A 21,369-nucleotide genomic window follows, 5' to 3' on the forward strand; every position below is an offset into this window, starting at 1 on the left:
CAATGTTCAGCATACAGATACCCTGTACATAAATTCCACCTACTTGCACATTATTTATAATAAAGTCTGTATCTGATTAGAAATGCTTATAAACATAATACAGAAAAGACATCATAAAAATTTGCTGACAATAGCACATTTTTCTAATTTAAAATTCGTTGAAAATACAGAGAAAAGGTCTCACAATTAGAACCACCATGATACAGATACACATGCATTTAGATTGTAGGGAAGATGAGAATTTCCTCATACATTTGTTATTATTTGTTATATTATAGTTGTTGAGACTCACCTGAACAGTGTAATAAGACTACCCCTATATGTGCAACATATCTCAATTTGGTTTCCCAGGATTACTTCAAAGATGTGTTTGTGCCGTTTTTTTCAGATTTACAAAAATGTAGCTGTCTGCACTAAACTAAATTTCATGATTTTCAGTATTTCTAGAGTTTGTTTGCTTCAATCTCAGTTTAAAAGCCTTCTTTGAATTTCCATGGATAAAGTGCAAGAAATTGTTTCAAACATGTTTGTGTTTAAGGTTGTGAGAATTTAAACTCTCATTCCTTTGTCATCAGTTGCACTGCCATTATCAGACTTATTCAACCCAACCATCGCAAATGTGGCTCCGTCATCAGCTCCGTCATCAGCTTCGTCATCAGCTCCGTCATCTGAACCAACATCTTCTGTGCCCTTGTGCTGAGTTTCACACGATTGGCACAAGTTATGCGTATGCATAAATTTATCAAGAAAATAAAAGTGTTTGCAAAATTTGCACACTTTTAATTTATATGACCCGAAGTGACTGATTAGTTCGTTAACAGCTAACACTAACATGATTAGATTTTTGGTTAAATAAGTTGACACACCAGCATTGCGGCCATGCCAGAGAAATGACCTGATGATTAAGTACGGCAGGTTTGTCAGAAAGATATGACTTAATATATAGCTGAATTTAAACCACTTTGCGGTTGTTTTACCTTCCTCTGATGTCATGCGTAACTCTACTAACGCTAGTATTGGAAGAAAAAAATTAATACAAGCAAACGATAAAATTACATTTTCCATTTGAAAAGTCAGTAGAATTCCTGTCTCAGTAATAAACAACATATCAAGAATTTCGCAGCTATCCAAGATATTGAAAGTCACGCTACCCGTCAAAAATCCGATGTAGTGCAAACGAGCAGTGTTCGGTTTAGCATCATTATGTGTAAATACTAGAAATAGGAATATAATGGCCGCCAGTGAAATTGTCAATTTTAGTGTGTTAGGTCCAAACGACTGATCCTCAGTGAGCCCTTCAGCAATGGTTTTAAAGATGACAACCACTCTGGGCACCAAACAACATACATAGACAAACCAGCAAAGATATGAGTAACGCAACTCATCCATGATAATTGATTTTAGTATTCCTAAATTTTTTGTGACATTCATCATCACACCATCTGTAACAGTCACTGACTGTCTGCGGTAATAAACATATGACCTTATAAGGGCAATGGACCATACAATTAGAACTACAACATCTAAAACAATCCATGCATATTGAGAACTATCATCACTGTTATTGGAAATGAGATAATAATCCAATATCGCTCCTTGTCCTAAAAGAACCAATATGGCGGTCACTATACATATCATAATCTTTACTTCCATAAATATTCTTTCTGTTTTTTCAGTGCAGCACGTTGTCGCCATGGTGACTGTCTGTAACAAATGAAAAAAAAATATGTAGATGAACAGTGCCATCCACCTGGGCAAGCTATAAAAACTTTAGTTATTTGTGAACTTTCTTTATTTGCCTACAACATCAGGCTGCCAACAGCATCTGACTGTCTACAGTAACTAGTTTTCTACAATATCTGACTGTCCACCATAGCCAACTGTCTACAATATCTAACTGTCTACAAAAGCCAACTGTCTACAACATCTGACTGTCTACAATATCTGACTGTCTACAAAAGCCAACTGTTTACAATATCTGACTGTCTACAATAGCCAACTGTTTACAATATCTGACTGTCTACAATATCTGACTGTCTACAATATCTGACTGTGCACCATAGCCGACTGTCTACAATATCTGACTGTCTACAAATGCCAACTGTTTACAATATCTGACTGTCTACAATAGCCAACTGCCTACAATATCTGACTGTCCACCATAGCCGACTGTCTACAATATCTGACTGTCTACAAATGCCGACTGTTTACAATATCTGACTGCCTACAATAGTCAATTTGTTACTACAATATCTGACTGTCCACCATAGCTGACTGCCTACAATAACAGACTTTCTACAATAATCGACTGTCTACCATAGACAAATGTCTACATTATCTGACAGTCTAATAATCAATTGCCCACTATAGCCGATTGCCCACATAGCTACTGTCTACAATATCTGGCTGCAACAATATCTTGCTGTCTGCAATAGCTCACTGTCTACAACAGCTCACTGTCTACAATAGCTGACTGTCTACAATATTATTAGGCTGCCTACTTATAGTTGATTCACTACCATAAAAAAAAACATTTACTTAGTCACATTTAATTCTCATCTATACAATATAATGAAATTAATATTTGATTAATAATTGAATAAAAGATAAGTGAATAAATCATTACTATAAAATATAGATAAATTATCTACAGCATTCTTATCAGATAAAGTTACCTATTGTGAAATTCTAGTAAACTGTCAAGCCAAAATGAAAAAATATGCAACTAAGTTGACTGCAGTTAAAACTTGCATTCTGCAGTCTTGAACTAGAAGTTGTTGTACTAATAGCAGAAATATGCTTCATAAACTATTGTAAATACCTGTAAACAACCTTGTATAAGCTATGAAATCTGTATATTACGTAAATACAACCAACAGAATATTGACCCAGTAGCAGAACTATAGACTGGTACCTACAAAAAAAAAAACATTATTGGTTTTTCTGATTATATATAACCTTAATTATGTGAAGGATTTAAAAGAAAAGGCTACCCAACATATATAGGATATCTAATAAGTGACCCATAGTATCAGATTTAATGAGTGAGTATAGTAATTTTAGTGAGGAATATAGAAAATTTGTTATTATAGATCATGAATGTTGATGTTCTATTTATCACATGGCTTTGATTCTTAACTATTTTATTAACAGTAAGTAAAAACATTTCATGATTTGTGTGCAGATTCTAATCTTATAGTAGTTCATCCAATCTCATTTCATACTGGAACACCACTACTTGAACACATATCATTTTTGATGAGAAAATATTTAAAAGTAATATTTTGAATTTAAAATTTAGACTGAGTGACCATAATTTAGAAACTGAACTAGGGAGTCATCAAAGATCCAGGAAATCATGTAATTCTTTTGTCTTTGAGGAACGCATTTTTTCATTTAAAACATGAAAATACATGTATGTTATTCAATGAGTGCAAACTTTTAATATGAATGCTACCAGTACCAATCAACGTAAGCAATCTATTTCTATAAAATTATGAATTATTTTTTTTCTTTAGTCAAATTTCTAAAGAGTACTAATATTACTATTATTATTAGCCATTTCATTGTTAGTAGTAACTACTTACTAAACCCACTAATGCTTTCATCAGTGTATTCTCTAAGACAGATCGGAAACGGAAACGAGACAAAAACAAAAGATTAGCATGGGGGAAATAACGTTGCTAAGTATTATCGTCAGGGAAAGCTATTGTTTAAGCTAGTCTGTGATTGGTTGCTGGCAATGTTTGGGGGATTTTGACCAGTTTGTGACGTAGGCTTGTCTTAGAGAATACATAGAAATGATGAAAATTTGCTTGCTTTTACCTGGTTTTGCGCTAGATTCTTCCAACTAAGAGGATTTTAAAAAATAAGTTTGTTATCGACTGACAGTTTTTACTTATTTTTTTCTTTGTAATTATCCCCTGGAAATATTTTGTTAATTTACTTCACGCCATCGAACTACTCAACATGCGATGAACCCACCTTTGTGAACAATACACAAATTATTATTAGGCAAACACTGTATTTTTGAAATATTGCAATTTGGATTTTCAAACATTATATCCCATCTCCCAAAATAGCTTGAAGGATTGCTCGTACATACACAACACGTGAGCAACAGTATTCTTCCATTCGCTTAAGGACTCTGAAGACCGGCGTTTCGCCCCTTGCAGTAGCTGCAGACGTTTGACAACCGAGACGTCTTTAAAGAACACGCCCATCTGACTTTCGATCGTTTGACATTGTGTTCGTGGTGCACTTACCGGTACACATAAGCAGATACCACTCACTTCTCTGTTTGACTGATTACACTGTCGAAAATATCCTAGCTCAAAGCCGCACTGATTTTTACAAAATACAGTCTTTCATCACCTGGTCTTTCATGTTGCTCTCCTGCAAACATCGGCCATGTTGTTTTCACAGCGCCCTCTAGCAGTAATGGATAGCCGTATAACTGCAATTAGAAATTCAGATAGCATCTTTTCGGTGGGGGGGGGGGGGGTGTCCGTACAAGTTTTAGAATGTCATTATTTATTTGTTTACTAGTTTCTTTTTGATGAATTGTCTCAGAAAACTGTTGACACAAAAAAATTATGACAGCAAATCAATAAGCAAAGTGCGCAATAACTTCATTTACACTAGATTCCATTTATGATGGTCACATTTTGAAAAATCTGTGAATAATAGACGGGTTATTCGGTCTGGAATGTTGTGGACGTGCCTTACTTCCGAAGATCCGGAAGTCCTTGAATGGCGTGAAAGTTGTTTTAACGCGTACCACGCCCACCCCACCCGAGCCTTAACCAGTACGGGCTCGGGGAGATCTTTGCCAGTACAATACGGGAATAACTGTAAACTGTAGGGTTCATCTTTATGTTATGACAAAATGAGCAATTTTAAAAGTATAAAGAAAAATATTTTTCTTAAACAAATGGGCATTGTGCACATGTCCCATGAGATACAATATTAATTATTGAAGTTTCTATCAAAACAGAAAACAGATTCACCATTTTCTGTGTCGCCCAGACCATTCTGAAGAATAGGTGTTAGTTTTATCAACATTTTGTTTGATTCATTGGGAACATACAATGCAAGTGGCAACCTAGAATCCACTGTGTAGAACAATTAGTAGTCAATGATACGGTTGCGAGTGATTTTAAAACCATCCACCTGTGAACTGCAATTTATCCAAAAACTGAAACCATGTATGGCCCGGATTGGCAAAAAATGTGATATACAAAAAAAGTCCCTCTCTTAAAACACATACCCACAGCGCTTCCCCGTTTCTTTTCTTGCATTTCAATTCAAATTCCTTGTTTTATCTGTACATTTTGTACGCCCGATTGCCACAGCAACATGTCAGTTACAGGAAAGCACATATATGTACACGAATACTGCACAGTTGTACGTAAACATCATTCAGCATGCAAATAGGACTATGACACAGATTTTCTTTTCTTCTTTTAAATAAAGTTCCGACAAATACTTTCAATAAATGTAAAGATACTTAAAACTATAGAGGGTTCTGACTGAATAAAAACACAGCATGTAGCCAAGAACAATGCTGTAAAATACTTTATTTATATTTTCGATTCGAATTTATTTTCGCCAATTTTGCTGAAGGGATGCTTCTGTGAAAATAAAATCCAGTGAATAAACTTTTTTCTTATATTTCACATTCAACTCATCAAAAGTCAGTGAAAATAAATTCCATACAAAACGCTCAAAAATCCTTTTCAGCGAAAATTAATTCCAGCTAAAATATAGAATTTTACAGTAACCTATTTTTTTCACAGACTTCTTAACATTGACGAGTTTCTATTTGTAAAACGTGATTTCTTTTTGACTGCAGCCAATTCACATGCATTATCACTTTCAGCTGTCATTTTGTTATGTCACATTTACTAAAATATGCTTCTGTTGTGTTTTAACTTCTCTTCATTGTACATATGTCTACAGGGGTGTATAACAATCGCGGTAAATGAAAAGATGGTAAATAATTGAATACTTCTTAGTTCTACCAATTCATTGTGAATTTCGAGCGTCAGGGAATCTTTATTTCCGCATTCCAAAGATAGACTACTAGGAGCTCACAATTTGAATCACACCCTGCCCTCCAATTAGAATTCTATGTGCCTATTGTACTGGTGGCAACACACCCTGCCCTCCAATTAGAATTCCATGTGCCTATTGTACTGGTGGCATCACACCCTGCCCTCCAATTAGAATTCTATGTGCCTATTGTACTGGTGGCATCACACCCTGCCCTCCAATTAGAATTCTATGTGCCTATTGTACTGGTGGCAACACACCCTGCCCTCCAATTAGAATTCCATGTGCCTATTGTAATGGTGTCATCACACCCTGCCCTCCAATTAGAATTCTATGTGCCTACTGTACTGGTGGCAACACACCCTGCCCTCCAATTAGAATTCTATGTGCCTATTGTACTGGTGGCATCACACCCTGCCCTCCAATTAGAATTCTATGTGCCTATTGTACTGGTGGCATCACACCCTGCTCTCCAATTAGAATTCTATGTGCCTATTGTACTGGTGGCATCACACCCTGCCCTCCAATTAGAATTCTATGTGCCTACTGTATTGGTGGCAACACACCCTGCCCTCCAATTAGAATTCTATGTGCCTATTGTACTGGTGGCATCACACCCTGCTCTCCAATTAGAATTCTATGTGCCTACTGTATTGGTGGCAACACACCTTGCCCTCCAATTAGAATTCTATGTGCCTATTGTACTGGTGGCAACACACCCTGCCCTCCAATTAGAATTCTATGTGCCTATTGTACTGGTGGCATCACACCCTGCTCTCCAATTAGAATTCTATGTGCCTACTGTATTGGTGGCAACACACCCTGCCCTCCAATTAGAATTCTATGTGCCTATTGTACTGGTGGCATCACACCCTGCCCTCCAATTAGAATTCTATGTGCCTATTGTACTGGTGGCATCACACCCTGCCCTCCAATTAGAATTACATGTGCCTATTGTACTGGTGGCAACACACCCTGCCCTCCAATTAGAATTCTATGTGCCTATTGTACTGGTGGCATCACACCCTGCCCTCCAATTAGAATTCTATGTGCCTATTGTACTGGTGGCAACACACCCTGCCCTCCAATTAGAATTCTATGTGCCTATTGTACTGGTGGCAACACACCCTGCCCTCCAATTAGAATTCTATGTGCCTATTGTACTGGTGGCAACACACCCTGCCCTCCAATTAGAATTCTATGTGCCTATTGTACTGGTGGCAACACACCCTGCCCTCCAATTAGAATTCTATGTGCATATTGTACTGGTGGCAACACATCCTGCCCTCCAATTAGAATTATATGTGCCTATTGTACTGGTGGCAACACACCCTGCGATCCAATTAAAATTCTATGTGCCTATTGTACTGGTGGCATCACACCCTGCCCTCCAATTAGAATTCTATGTGCCTATTGTACTGATGGCATCACACCCTGCTCTTCAATTAGAATTCTATGTGCCTATTGTACTGGTGGCATCACACCCTGCCCTCCAATTAGAATTCTATGTGCCTATTGTACTGGTGGCAACACACCCTGCCCTCCAATTAGAATTCTATGTGCCTATTGTACTGGTGGCATCACACCCTGCTCTCCAATTAGAATTCTATGTGCCTATTGTACTGGTGGCAACACACCCTGCCCTCCAATTAGAATTCTATGTGCCTATTGTACTGGTGGCAACACACCCTGCCCTCCAATTAGAATTCTATGTGCCTATTGTACTGGTGGCATCACACCCTGCCCTCCAATTAGAATTCTATGTGCCTATTGTACTGGTGGCAACACACCCTGCCCTCCAATTAGAATTATATGTGCCTATTGTACTGGTGGCAACACACCCTGCGATCCAATTAAAATTCTATGTGCCTATTGTACTGGTGGCATCACACCCTGCCCTCCAATTAGAATTCTATGTGCCTATTGTACTGATGGCATCACACCCTGCTCTTCAATTAGAATTCTATGTGCCTATTGTACTGGTGGCATCACACCCTGCCCTCCAATTAGAATTCTATGTGCCTATTGTACTGGTGGCAACACACCCTGCCCTCCAATTAGAATTCTATGTGCCTATTGTACTGGTGGCATCACACCCTGCTCTCCAATTAGAATTCTATGTGCCTATTGTACTGGTGGCAACACACCCTGCCCTCCAATTAGAATTCTATGTGCCTACTGTATTGGTGGCAACACACCCTGCCCTACAATTAGAATTCTATGTGCCTATTGTACTGGTGGCAACACACCCTGCCCTCCAATTAGAATTCTATGTGCCTATTGTACTGGTGGCATCACACCCTGCCCTCCAATTAGAATTCTATGTGCCTATTGTACTGGTGGCATCACACCCTGCTCTCCAATTAGAATTCTATGTGCCTATTGTACTGGTGGCAACACACCCTGCCCTCCAATTAGAATTCTATGTGCCTATTGTACTGGTGGCAACACACCCTGCCCTCCAATTAGAATTCTGTGTGCCTATTGTACTGGTGGCATCACACCCTGCCCTCCAATTAGAATTCTTTGTGCCTATTGTACTGGTGGCATCACACCCTGCTCGCGAATTAGAATTCTATGTGCCTATTGTACTGGTTGCAACACACTCTGCTCTCGAATTAGAATTCTATGTGCCTATTGTACTGGTGGCATCACACCCTGCTCTCCAATTAGAATTCTATGTGCCTATTGTACTGGTGGCAACACACCCTGCTCGCGAATTAGAATTCTATGTGCCTATTGTACTGGTTGCAACACACTCTGCTCTCGAATTAGAATTCTATGTGCCTATTGTGCTGGTGGCATCACACCCTGCTCGCGAATTAGAATTCTATATGCCTATTGTACTGGTTGCAACACACTCTGCTCTCGAATTAGAATTCTATGTGCCTATTGTACTGGTGGCATCACACCCTGCCCTCCAATTAGAATTCTATGTGCCTATTGCACTGGTTGCAACACACTCTGTTCTCGAATTAGAATTCTATGTGCCTATTGTACTGGTGGCATCACACCCTGCTCGCGAATTAGAATTCCATGTGCCTATTGTACAGGTGGCAACACACCCTGCCCTCCAATTAGAATTCTATATGCCTATTGTACTAGTTGCAACACACCCTGCCCTCCAATTAGAATTCTATGTGCCTATTGTACTGGTGGCATCACACCCTGCCCTCCAATTAGAATTCTATGTGCCTATTGTACTGGTGGCAACACACTCTGCTCTCGAATTAGAATTCTATGTGCCTATTGTACTGGTGGCATCACACACTGCTCGCGAATTATAATTCTATGTGCCTATTGTACTGGTGGCAACACACCCTGCCCTCCAATTAGAATTCTATGTGCCTATTGTACTGGTGGCAACACACCCTGCCTTCCAATTAGAATTCTATGTGCCTATTGTACTGGTTGCAACACACTCTGCTCTCGAATTAGAATTCTATGTGCCTATTGTACTGGTGGCATCACACCCTGCCCTCCAATTAGAATTCTATGTGCCTATTGTACTGGTGGCAACTCACTCTGCTCTCGAATTAGAATTCTATGTGCCTATTGTACTGGTGGCATCACACTCTGCTCTCGAATTAGAATTTTATGTGCCTATTGTACTGGTGGCAACACACCCTGCCCTCCAATTAGAATTCAATGTGCCTATTGTACTGGTTGCAACACACCCTGCTCTCCAATTAGAATTCTATGTGCCTATTGTACTGGTGGCAACACACCCTGCCCTCCAATTAGAATTCTATGTGCCTATTGTACTGGTGGCATCACACCCTGCTCTCGAATTAGAATTTTATGTGCCTATTGTACTGGTGGCAACACACCCTGCCCTCGAATTAGAATTCTATGTGCCTATTGTACTGGTGGCATCACACCCTGCGATCCAATTAGAATTCTGTATTCCTATTGTACTGGTGGCATCACACCCTGCTCTCGAATTAGAATTCTATGTGCCTATTGTACTGGTGGCAACACACCCTGCCCTCAAATTAGAATTCTATGTGCCTATTGTACTGGTGGCAACACACCCTGCGATCCAATTAGAATTCTATGTGCCTATTGTACTGGTGGCATCACACCCTGCGATCCAATTAGAATTCTATGTGCCTATTGTACTGGTGGCATCACACCCTGCGATCCAATTAGAATTCTATGTGCCTATTGTACTGGTGGCATCACACCCTGCCCTCCAATTAGAATTCTATGTGCCTATTGTACTGGTGGCATCACACCCTGCCCTCCAATTAAAATTCTATGTGCCTATTGTACTGGTGGCATCACACCCTGCCCTCCAATTAAAATTATATGTGCCTATTGTACTGGTGTCATCACACCCTGCCCTCCAATTAGAATTCTATGTGCCTATTGTACTGGTGGCAACACACCCTGCCCTCAAATTAGAGTTCTAGGTGCCTATTGTACTGGTGGCAACACACCCTGCCCTCCAATTAGAATTCTTTGTGCCTATTGTACTGGTGGCATCACACCCTGCCCTCCAATTATAATTCTATGTGCCTATTGTACTGGTGGCAACACACCCTGCCGTCCAATTAGAATTCTATGTGCCTATTGTACTGGTGGCATCACACCCTGCCCTCCAATTAGAATTCTATGTGCCTATTGTACTGGTGTCATCAGACCCTGCCCTCCAATTAAAATTCTATGTGCCTATTGTACTGGTGGCATCACACCCTGCCCTCCAATTAGAATTCTATGTGCCTATTGTACTGGTGGCATCACACCCTGCCCTCCAATTAGAATTCTATGTGCCTATTGTATTGGTGGCAACACACCCTGCCATCCAATTAGAATTCTATGTGCCTATTATACTGGTGGCATCACACCCTGCCCTCCAATTAGAATTCTATGTGCCTATTGTACTGGTGGCATCACACCCTGCCCTCCAATTAGAATTCTATGTGCCTATTATACTGGTGGCATCACACCCTGCCCTCCAATTAGAATTCTATGTGCCTATTGTACTGGTGGCATCACACCCTGCGATCCAATTAGAATTCTATGTGCCTATTGTACTGGTGGCATCACACCCTGCCCTCCAATTATAATTCTATGTGCCTATTGTACTGGTGGCAACACACCCTGCCCTCCAATTAGAATTCTATGTGCCTATTGTACTGGTGGCAACACACCCTGCCCTCCAATTAGAATTCTATGTGCCTATTGTACTGGTGGCATCACACCCTGCGATCCAATTAGAATTCTATGTGCCTATTGTACTGGTGGCATCACACCCTGCCCTCCAATTATAATTCTATGTGCCTATTGTACTGGTGGCAACACACCCTGCTCTCCAATTAGAATTCTATGTGCCTATTGTACTGGTGGCAACACACCCTGCCCTCCAATTAGAATTCTATGTGCCTATTGTACTGGTGGCATCACACCCTGCCCTCCAATTAGAATTCTATGTGCCTATTGTACTGGTGGCAACACACCCTGCCCTCCAATTAGAATTCTATGTGCCTATTGTACTGGTGGCAACACACCCTGCCCTCCAATTAGAATTCTATGTGCCTATTGTACTGGTGGCAACACACCCTGCCGTCCAATTAGAATTCTATGTGCCTATTGTACTGGTGGCAACACACCCTGCCCTACAATTAGAATTCTATGTGCCTGTTATACTGGTGGCATCACACCCTGCCCTCCAATTAGCATTACATGTGCCTATTGTACTGGGGGCAACACACCCTGCGATCCAATTAGAATTCTATGTGCCTATTGTACTGGTGGCATCACACCCTGCGATCCAATTAGAATTCTATGTGCCTATTGTACTGGTGGCATCACACCCTGCTCTCGAATTAGAATTCTATGTGCCTATTGTACTGGTGGCAACACACCCTGCCCTCCAATTAGAATTATATGTGCCTGTTGTACTGGTTGCAACAAACCCTGCTCTCCAATTAGAATTCTATGTGCCTATTGTACTGGTGGCAACACACCCTGCCCTCCAATTAGAATTCTATGTGCCTATTGTACTGGTTGCAACACACTCTGCTCTCGAATTAGAATTCTATGTGCCTATTGTACTGGTGGCACCACACCCTGCTCTCGAATTAGAATTGTATGTGCCTATTGTACTGGTGGCAACACACCCTGCCCTCCAATTAGAATTCCATGTGCCTATTGTACTGGTGGCATCACACCCTGCTCTCGAATTAGAATTCTATGTGCCTATTGTACTGGTGGCAACACACCCTGCCCTCCAATTAGAATTCTATGTGCCTATTGTACTGGCGGCAACACACCCTGCATCCAATTAGAATTCTATGTGCCTATTGTACTGGTGGCATCACACCCTGCGATCCAATTAGAATTCTATGTGCCTATTGTACTGGTGGCATCACACCCTGCGATCCAATTAGAATTTTATGTGCCTACTGTACTGGTGGCATCACACCCTGCCCTCCAATTAGAATTCTATGTGCCTATTGTACTGGTGGCATCACACCCTGCCCTCCAATTAGAATTACATGTGCCTATTGTACTGGCGGCATCACACCCTGCCCTCCAATTAGAATTCTATGTGCCTATTGTACTGGTGGCAACACACCCTGCACTCCAATTAGAATTCTATGTGCCTATTGTACTGGTGTCATCACACCCTGCCCTCCAATTAGAATTCTATGTGCCTATTGTACTGGTGGCAACACACCCTGCCCTCCAATTAGAATTCCATGTGCCTATTGTACTGGTGGCATCACACCCTGCCCTCCAATTAGAATTCTATGTGCCTATTGTACTGGTGGCATCACACCCTGCCCTACAATTAGAATTCTATGTGCCTGTTATACTGGTGGCATCACACCCTGCCCTCCAATTAGAATTACATGTGCCTATTGTACTGGGGGCAACACACCCTGCGATCCAATTAGAATTCTATGTGCCTATTGTACTGGTGGCATCACACCCTGCGATCCAATTAGAATTCTATGTGCCTATTGTACTGGTGGCATCACACCCTGCTCTCGAATTAGAATTCTATGTGCCTATTGTACTGGTGGCAACACACCCTGCCCTCCAATTAGAATTATATGTGCCTATTGTACTGGTTGCAACACACCCTGCTCTCCAATTAGAATTCTATGTGCCTATTGTACTGGTGGCAACACACCCTGCCCTCCAATTAGAATTCTATGTGCCTATTGTACTGGTTGCAACACACTCTGCTCTCGAATTAGAATTCTATGTGCCTATTGTACTGGTGGCACCACACCCTGCTCTCGAATTAGAATTGTATGTGCCTATTGTACTGGTGGCAACACACCCTGCCCTCCAATTAGAATTATATGTGCCTATTGTACTGGTGGCATAACACCCTGCTCTCGAATTAGAATTCTATGTGCCTATTGTACTGGTGGCAACACACCCTGCCCTCCAATTAGAATTCTATGTGCCTATTGAACTGGCGGCAACACACCCTGCATCCAATTAGAATTCTATGTGCCTATTGTACTGGTGGCATCACACCCTGCGATCCAATTAGAATTCTATGTGCCTATTGTACTGGTGGCATCACACCCTGCAATCCAATTAGAATTCTATGTGCCTATTGTACTGGTGGCATCACACCCTGCCCTCCAATTAGAATTCTATGTGCCTATTGTACTGGTGGATCACACCCTGCCCTCCAATTATAATTCTATGTGCCTATTGTACTGGTGGCAACACACCCTGCCCTCCAATTATAATTCTATGTGCCTATTGTACTGGTGGCAACACACCCTGCCCTCCAATTAGAATTCTATGTGCCTATTGTACTGGTGGCATCACACCCTGCGATCCAATTAGAATTCTATGTGCCTATTGTACTGGTGGCATCACACCCTGCCCTCCAATTATAATTCTATGTGCCTATTGTACTGGTGGCAACACACCCTGCTCTCCAATTAGAATTCTATGTGCCTATTGTACTGGTGGCAACACACCCTGCCCTCCAATTAGAATTCTATGTGCCTATTGTACTGGTGGCATCACACCCTGCCCTCCAATTAGAATTCTATGTGCCTATTGTACTGGTGGCAACACACCCTGCCCTCCAATTAGAATTCTATGTGCCTATTGTACTGGTGGCAACACACCCTGCCCTCCAATTAGAATTCTATGTGCCTATTGTACTGGTGGCAACACACCCTGCCGTCCAATTAGAATTCTATGTGCCTATTGTACTGGTGGCAACACACCCTGCCCTACAATTAGAATTCTATGTGCCTGTTATACTGGTGGCATCACACCCTGCCCTCCAATTAGCATTACATGTGCCTATTGTACTGGGGGCAACACACCCTGCGATCCAATTAGAATTCTATGTGCCTATTGTACTGGTGGCATCACACCCTGCGATCCAATTAGAATTCTATGTGCCTATTGTACTGGTGGCATCACACCCTGCTCTCGAATTAGAATTCTATGTGCCTATTGTACTGGTGGCAACACACCCTGCCCTCCAATTAGAATTATATGTGCCTGTTGTACTGGTTGCAACAAACCCTGCTCTCCAATTAGAATTCTATGTGCCTATTGTACTGGTGGCAACACACCCTGCCCTCCAATTAGAATTCTATGTGCCTATTGTACTGGTTGCAACACACTCTGCTCTCGAATTAGAATTCTATGTGCCTATTGTACTGGTGGCACCACACCCTGCTCTCGAATTAGAATTGTATGTGCCTATTGTACTGGTGGCAACACACCCTGCCCTCCAATTAGAATTCCATGTGCCTATTGTACTGGTGGCATCACACCCTGCTCTCGAATTAGAATTCTATGTGCCTATTGTACTGGTGGCAACACACCCTGCCCTCCAATTAGAATTCTATGTGCCTATTGTACTGGCGGCAACACACCCTGCATCCAATTAGAATTCTATGTGCCTATTGTACTGGTGGCATCACACCCTGCGATCCAATTAGAATTCTATGTGCCTATTGTACTGGTGGCATCACACCCTGCGATCCAATTAGAATTTTATGTGCCTACTGTACTGGTGGCATCACACCCTGCCCTCCAATTAGAATTCTATGTGCCTATTGTACTGGTGGCATCACACCCTGCCCTCCAATTAGAATTACATGTGCCTATTGTACTGGCGGCAACACACCCTGCCCTCCAATTAGAATTCTATGTGCCTATTGTACTGGTGGCAACACACCCTGCACTCCAATTAGAATTCTATGTGCCTGTTATACTGGTGGCATCACACCCTGCCCTCCAATTAGAATTACATGTGCCTATTGTACTGGTGGCATCACACCCTGCCCTACAATTAGAATTCTATGTGCCTGTTATACTGGTGGCATCACACCCTGCCCTCCAATTAGAATTACATGTGCCTATTGTACTGGTGGCAACACACCCTGCCCTCCAATTAGAATTCCATGTGCCTATTGTACTGGTGGCATCACACCCTGCCCTCCAATTATAATTCTATGTGCCTATTGTACTGGTGGCATCACACCCTGCCCTACAATTAGAATTCTATGTGCCTGTTATACTGGTGGCATCACACCCTGCCCTCCAATTAGAATTACATGTGCCTATTGTACTGGGGGCAACACACCCTGCGATCCAATTAGAATTCTATGTGCCTATTGTACTGGTGGCATCACACCCTGCGATCCAATTAGAATTCTATGTGCCTATTGTACTGGTGGCATCACACCCTGCTCTCGAATTAGAATTCTATGTGCCTATTGTACTGGTGGCAACACACCCTGCCCTCCAATTAGAATTATATGTGCCTATTGTACTGGTTGCAACACACCCTGCTCTCCAATTAGAATTCTATGTGCCTATTGTACTGGTGGCAACACACCCTGCCCTCCAATTAGAATTCTATGTGCCTATTGTACTGGTTGCAACACACTCTGCTCTCGAATTAGAATTGTATGTGCCTATTGTACTGGTGGCACCACACCCTGCTCTCGAATTAGAATTGTATGTGCCTATTGTACTGGTGGCAACACACCCTGCCCTCCAATTAGAATTATATGTGCCTATTGTACTGGTGGCATAACACCCTGCTCTCGAATTAGAATTCTATGTGCCTATTGTACTGGTGGCAACACACCCTGCCCTCCAATTAGAATTCTATGTGCCTATTGAACTGGCGGCAACACACCCTGCATCCAATTAGAATTCTATGTGCCTATTGTACTGGTGGCATCACACCCTGCGATCCAATTAGAATTCTATGTGCCTATTGTACTGGTGGCATCACACCCTGCAATCCAATTAGAATTCTATGTGCCTATTGTACTGGTGGCATCACACCCTGCCCTCCAATTAGAATTCTATGTGCCTATTGTACTGGTGGCATCACACCCTGCCCTCCAATTAGAATTCTATGTGCCTATTGTACTGGTGGCATCACACCCTGCCCTCCAATTAGAATTCTATGTGCCTATTGTACTGGTGGCAACACACCCTGCCCTGAAATTAGAATTCTATGTGCCTATTGTACTGGTGTCATCACACCCTGCCCTCCAATTAGAATTCTATGTGCCTATTGTAATGGTGGCAACACACCCTGCCCTCCAATTAGAGTTCTATGTGCCTATTGTACTGGCGGCAACACACCCTGCCCTCCAATTAGAATTCTATGTGCCTATTGTACTGGTGGCAACACACCCTGCGATCCAATTAGAATTCTATGTGCCTATTGTACTGGTGGCATCACACCCTGCCCTCCAATTATAATTCTATGTGCCTATTGTACTGGTGGCAACACACCCTGCTCTCCAATTAGAATTACATGTGCCTATTGTACTGGTGGCATCACACCCTGCCCTCCAATTAGAATTATATGTGCCTATTGTACTGGTGGCATCACACCCTGCCCTCCAATTAGAATTCTATGTGCATACTGTACTGGTGGCATCACACCCTGCCCTCCAATTAGAATTACATGTGCCTATTGTACTGGTGGCATCACACCCTGCCCTCCAATTAGAGTTCTATGTGCCTATTGTACTGGTGGCAACACACCCTGCCCTCCAATTAGAATTCTATGTGCCTATTGTACTGGTGGCATCACACCCTGCCCTCCAAATTGAATTATATGTGCCTATTGTACTGGTGGCATCACACCCTGCCCTCCAATTAGAATTACATGTGCCTATTGTACTGGTGGCAACACACCCTGCGATCCAATAAGAAATCTATGTGCCTATTGTACTGGTGGCATCACACCCTGCCCTCCAATTATAATTCTATGTGCCTATTGTACTGGTGGCATCATACCCTGCCCTCCAATTAGAATTCTATGTGCCTATTGTACTGGTGACAACACACCCTGCTCTCCAATTAGAATTCTATGTGAATATTGTACTGGTGGCATCACACCCTGCCCTCCAATTAGAATTCTATGTGCCTATTGTACTGGTGGCATCACACCCTGCGATCCAATTAGAATTTTATGTGCCTACTGTACTGGTGGCATCACACCCTGCCCTCCAATTAGAATTCTATGTGCCTATTGTACTGGTGGCATCACACCCTGCCCTCCAATTAGAATTACATGTGCCTATTGTACTGGCGGCATCACACCCTGCCCTCCAATTAGAATTCTATGTGCCTATTGTACTGGTGGCAACACACCCTGCACTCCAATTAGAATTCTATGTGCCTATTGTACTGGTGTCATCACACCCTGCCCTCCAATTAGAATTCTATGTGCCTATTGTACTGGTGGCAACACACCCTGCCCTCCAATTAGAATTCCATGTGCCTATTGTACTGGTGGCATCACACCCTGCCCTCCAATTAGAATTCTATGTGCCTATTGTACTGGTGGCATCACACCCTGCCCTACAATTAGAATTCTATGTGCCTGTTATACTGGTGGCATCACACCCTGCCCTCCAATTAGAATTACATGTGCCTATTGTACTGGGGGCAACACACCCTGCGATCCAATTAGAATTCTATGTGCCTATTGTACTGGTGGCATCACACCCTGCGATCCAATTAGAATTCTATGTGCCTATTGTACTGGTGGCATCACACCCTGCTCTCGAATTAGAATTCTATGTGCCTATTGTACTGGTGGCAACACACCCTGCCCTCCAATTAGAATTATATGTGCCTATTGTACTGGTTGCAACACACCCTGCTCTCCAATTAGAATTCTATGTGCCTATTGTACTGGTGGCAACACACCCTGCCCTCCAATTAGAATTCTATGTGCCTATTGTACTGGTTGCAACACACTCTGCTCTCGAATTAGAATTCTATGTGCCTATTGTACTGGTGGCACCACACCCTGCTCTCGAATTAGAATTGTATGTGCCTATTGTACTGGTGGCAACACACCCTGCCCTCCAATTAGAATTATATGTGCCTATTGTACTGGTGGCATAACACCCTGCTCTCGAATTAGAATTCTATGTGCCTATTGTACTGGTGGCAACACACCCTGCCCTCCAATTAGAATTCTATGTGCCTATTGAACTGGCGGCAACACACCCTGCATCCAATTAGATTTCTATGTGCCTATTGTACTGGTGGCATCACACCCTGCGATCCAATTAGAATTCTATGTGCCTATTGTACTGGTGGCATCACACCCTGCGATCCAATTAGAATTCTATGTGCCTATTGTACTGGTGGCATCACACCCTGCCCTCCAATTAGAATTCTATGTGCCTATTGTACTGGTGGCATCACACCCTGCCCTCCAATTAGAATTCTATGTGCCTATTGTACTGGTGGCATCACACCCTGCCCTCCAATTAGAATTCTATGTGCCTATTGTACTGGTGGCATCACACCCTGCAATCCAATTAGAATTCTATGTGCCTATTGTACTGGTGGCATCACACCCTGCCCTCCAATTAGAATTCTATGTGCCTATTGTACTGGTGGCATCACACCCTGCCCTCCAATTAGAATTCTATGTGCCTATTGTACTGGTGGCATCACACCCTGCCCTCCAATTAGAATTCTATGTGCCTATTGTACTGGTGGCAACACACCCTGCCCTGAAATTAGAATTCTATGTGCCTATTGTACTGGTGTCATCACACCCTGCCCTCCAATTAGAATTCTATGTGCCTATTGTAATGGTGGCAACACACCCTGCCCTCCAATTAGAGTTCTATGTGCCTATTGTACTGGCGGCAACACACCCTGCCCTCCAATTAGAATTCTATGTGCCTATTGTACTGGTGGCAACACACCCTGCGATCCAATTAGAATTCTATGTGCCTATTGTACTGGTGGCATCACACCCTGCCCTCCAATTATAATTCTATGTGCCTATTGTACTGGTGGCAACACACCCTGCTCTCCAATTAGAATTACATGTGCCTATTGTACTGGTGGCATCACACCCTGCCCTCCAATTAGAATTATATGTGCCTATTGTACTGGTGGCATCACACCCTGCCCTCCAATTAGAATTCTATGTGCATACTGTACTGGTGGCATCACACCCTGCCCTCCAATTAGAATTACATGTGCCTATTGTACTGGTGGCATCACACCCTGCCCTCCAATTAGAGTTCTATGTGCCTATTGTACTGGTGGCAACACACCCTGCCCTCCAATTAGAATTCTATGTGCCTATTGTACTGGTGGCATCACACCCTGCCCTCCAAATTGAATTATATGTGCCTATTGTACTGGTGGCATCACACCCTGCCCTCCAATTAGAATTACATGTGCCTATTGTACTGGTGGCAACACACCCTGCGATCCAATAAGAAATCTATGTGCCTATTGTACTGGTGGCATCACACCCTGCCCTCCAATTATAATTCTATGTGCCTATTGTACTGGTGGCATCATACCCTGCCCTCCAATTAGAATTCTATGTGCCTATTGTACTGGTGACAACACACCCTGCTCTCCAATTAGAATTCTATGTGAATATTGTACTGGTGGCATCACACCCTGCCCTCCAATTAGAATTCTATGTGCCTATTGTACTGGTGGCATCACACCCTGCGATCCAATTAGAATTTTATGTGCCTACTGTACTGGTGGCATCACACCCTGCCCTCCAATTAGAATTCTATGTGCCTATTGTACTGGTGGCATCACACCCTGCCCTCCAATTAGAATTACATGTGCCTATTGTACTGGCGGCATCACACCCTGCCCTCCAATTAGAATTCTATGTGCCTATTGTACTGGTGGCAACACACCCTGCACTCCAATTAGAATTCTATGTGCCTATTGTACTGGTGTCATCACACCCTGCCCTCCAATTAGAATTCTATGTGCCTATTGTACTGGTGGCAACACACCCTGCCCTCCAATTAGAATTCCATGTGCCTATTGTACTGGTGGCATCACACCCTGCCCTCCAATTAGAATTCTATGTGCCTATTGTACTGGTGGCATCACACCCTGCCCTACAATTAGAATTCTATGTGCCTGTTATACTGGTGGCATCACACCCTGCCCTCCAATTAGAATTACATGTGCCTATTGTACTGGGGGCAACACACCCTGCGATCCAATTAGAATTCTATGTGCCTATTGTACTGGTGGCATCACACCCTGCGATCCAATTAGAATTCTATGTGCCTATTGTAGTGGTGGCATCACACCCTGCTCTCGAATTAGAATTCTATGTGCCTATTGTACTGGTGGCAACACACCCTGCCCTCCAATTAGAATTATATGTGCCTATTGTACTGGTTGCAACACACCCTGCTCTCCAATTAGAATTCTATGTGCCTATTGTACTGGTGGCAACACACCCTGCCCTCCAATTAGAATTCTATGTGCCTATTGTACTGGTTGCAACACACTCTGCTCTCGAATTAGAATTCTATGTGCCTATTGTACTGGTGGCACCACACCCTGCTCTCGAATTAGAATTGTATGTGCCTATTGTACTGGTGGCAACACACCCTGCCCTCCAATTAGAATTATATGTGCCTATTGTACTGGTGGCATAACACCCTGCTCTCGAATTAGAATTCTATGTGCCTATTGTACTGGTGGCAACACACCCTGCCCTCCAATTAGAATTCTATGTGCCTATTGAACTGGCGGCAACACACCCTGCATCCAATTAGAATTCTATGTGCCTATTGTACTGGTGGCATCACACCCTGCGATCCAATTAGAATTCTATGTGCCTATTGTACTGGTGGCATCACACCCTGCGATCCAATTAGAATTCTATGTGCCTATTGTACTGGTGGCATCACACCCTGCCCTCCAATTAGAATTCTATGTGCCTATTGTACTGGTGGCATCACACCCTGCCCTCCAATTAGAATTCTATGTGCCTATTGTACTGGTGGCATCACACCCTGCCCTCCAATTAGA

General features: G+C 42.6%; 1 protein-coding gene across 1 annotated transcript; it reads right to left on the minus strand.

The window, feature by feature from the left end:
• Positions 1–549: 549 nt before the first annotated feature.
• LOC144357559 (uncharacterized) lies at positions 550–4,436 on the minus strand. Its single transcript, XM_078011698.2, has 3 exons — positions 4,266–4,436; positions 2,822–2,914; positions 550–1,704 (listed from the first exon to the last, which is right to left on the minus strand). The coding sequence occupies exon 3, from the start codon at positions 1,693–1,695 to the stop codon at positions 550–552; it is 1,146 nt and encodes a 381-aa protein (XP_077867824.2). The 5' UTR covers positions 1,696–1,704; positions 2,822–2,914; positions 4,266–4,436.
• Between the last annotated feature and the right edge of the window lie 16,933 nt (positions 4,437–21,369).

This window comes from Saccoglossus kowalevskii, chromosome 12 (genome assembly GCF_978046115.1).
Source record: "Saccoglossus kowalevskii chromosome 12, keSacKowa6.1, whole genome shotgun sequence".
Lineage (NCBI taxonomy): Eukaryota > Metazoa > Hemichordata > Enteropneusta > Harrimaniidae > Saccoglossus > Saccoglossus kowalevskii.

Bases quoted from the DNA above. Each gene is read 5' to 3' on its own strand.
- LOC144357559 (XM_078011698.2), bottom strand. From the start codon at position 1,695: ATGGCGACAACGTGCTGCACTGAAAAAACAGAAAGAATATTTATGGAA.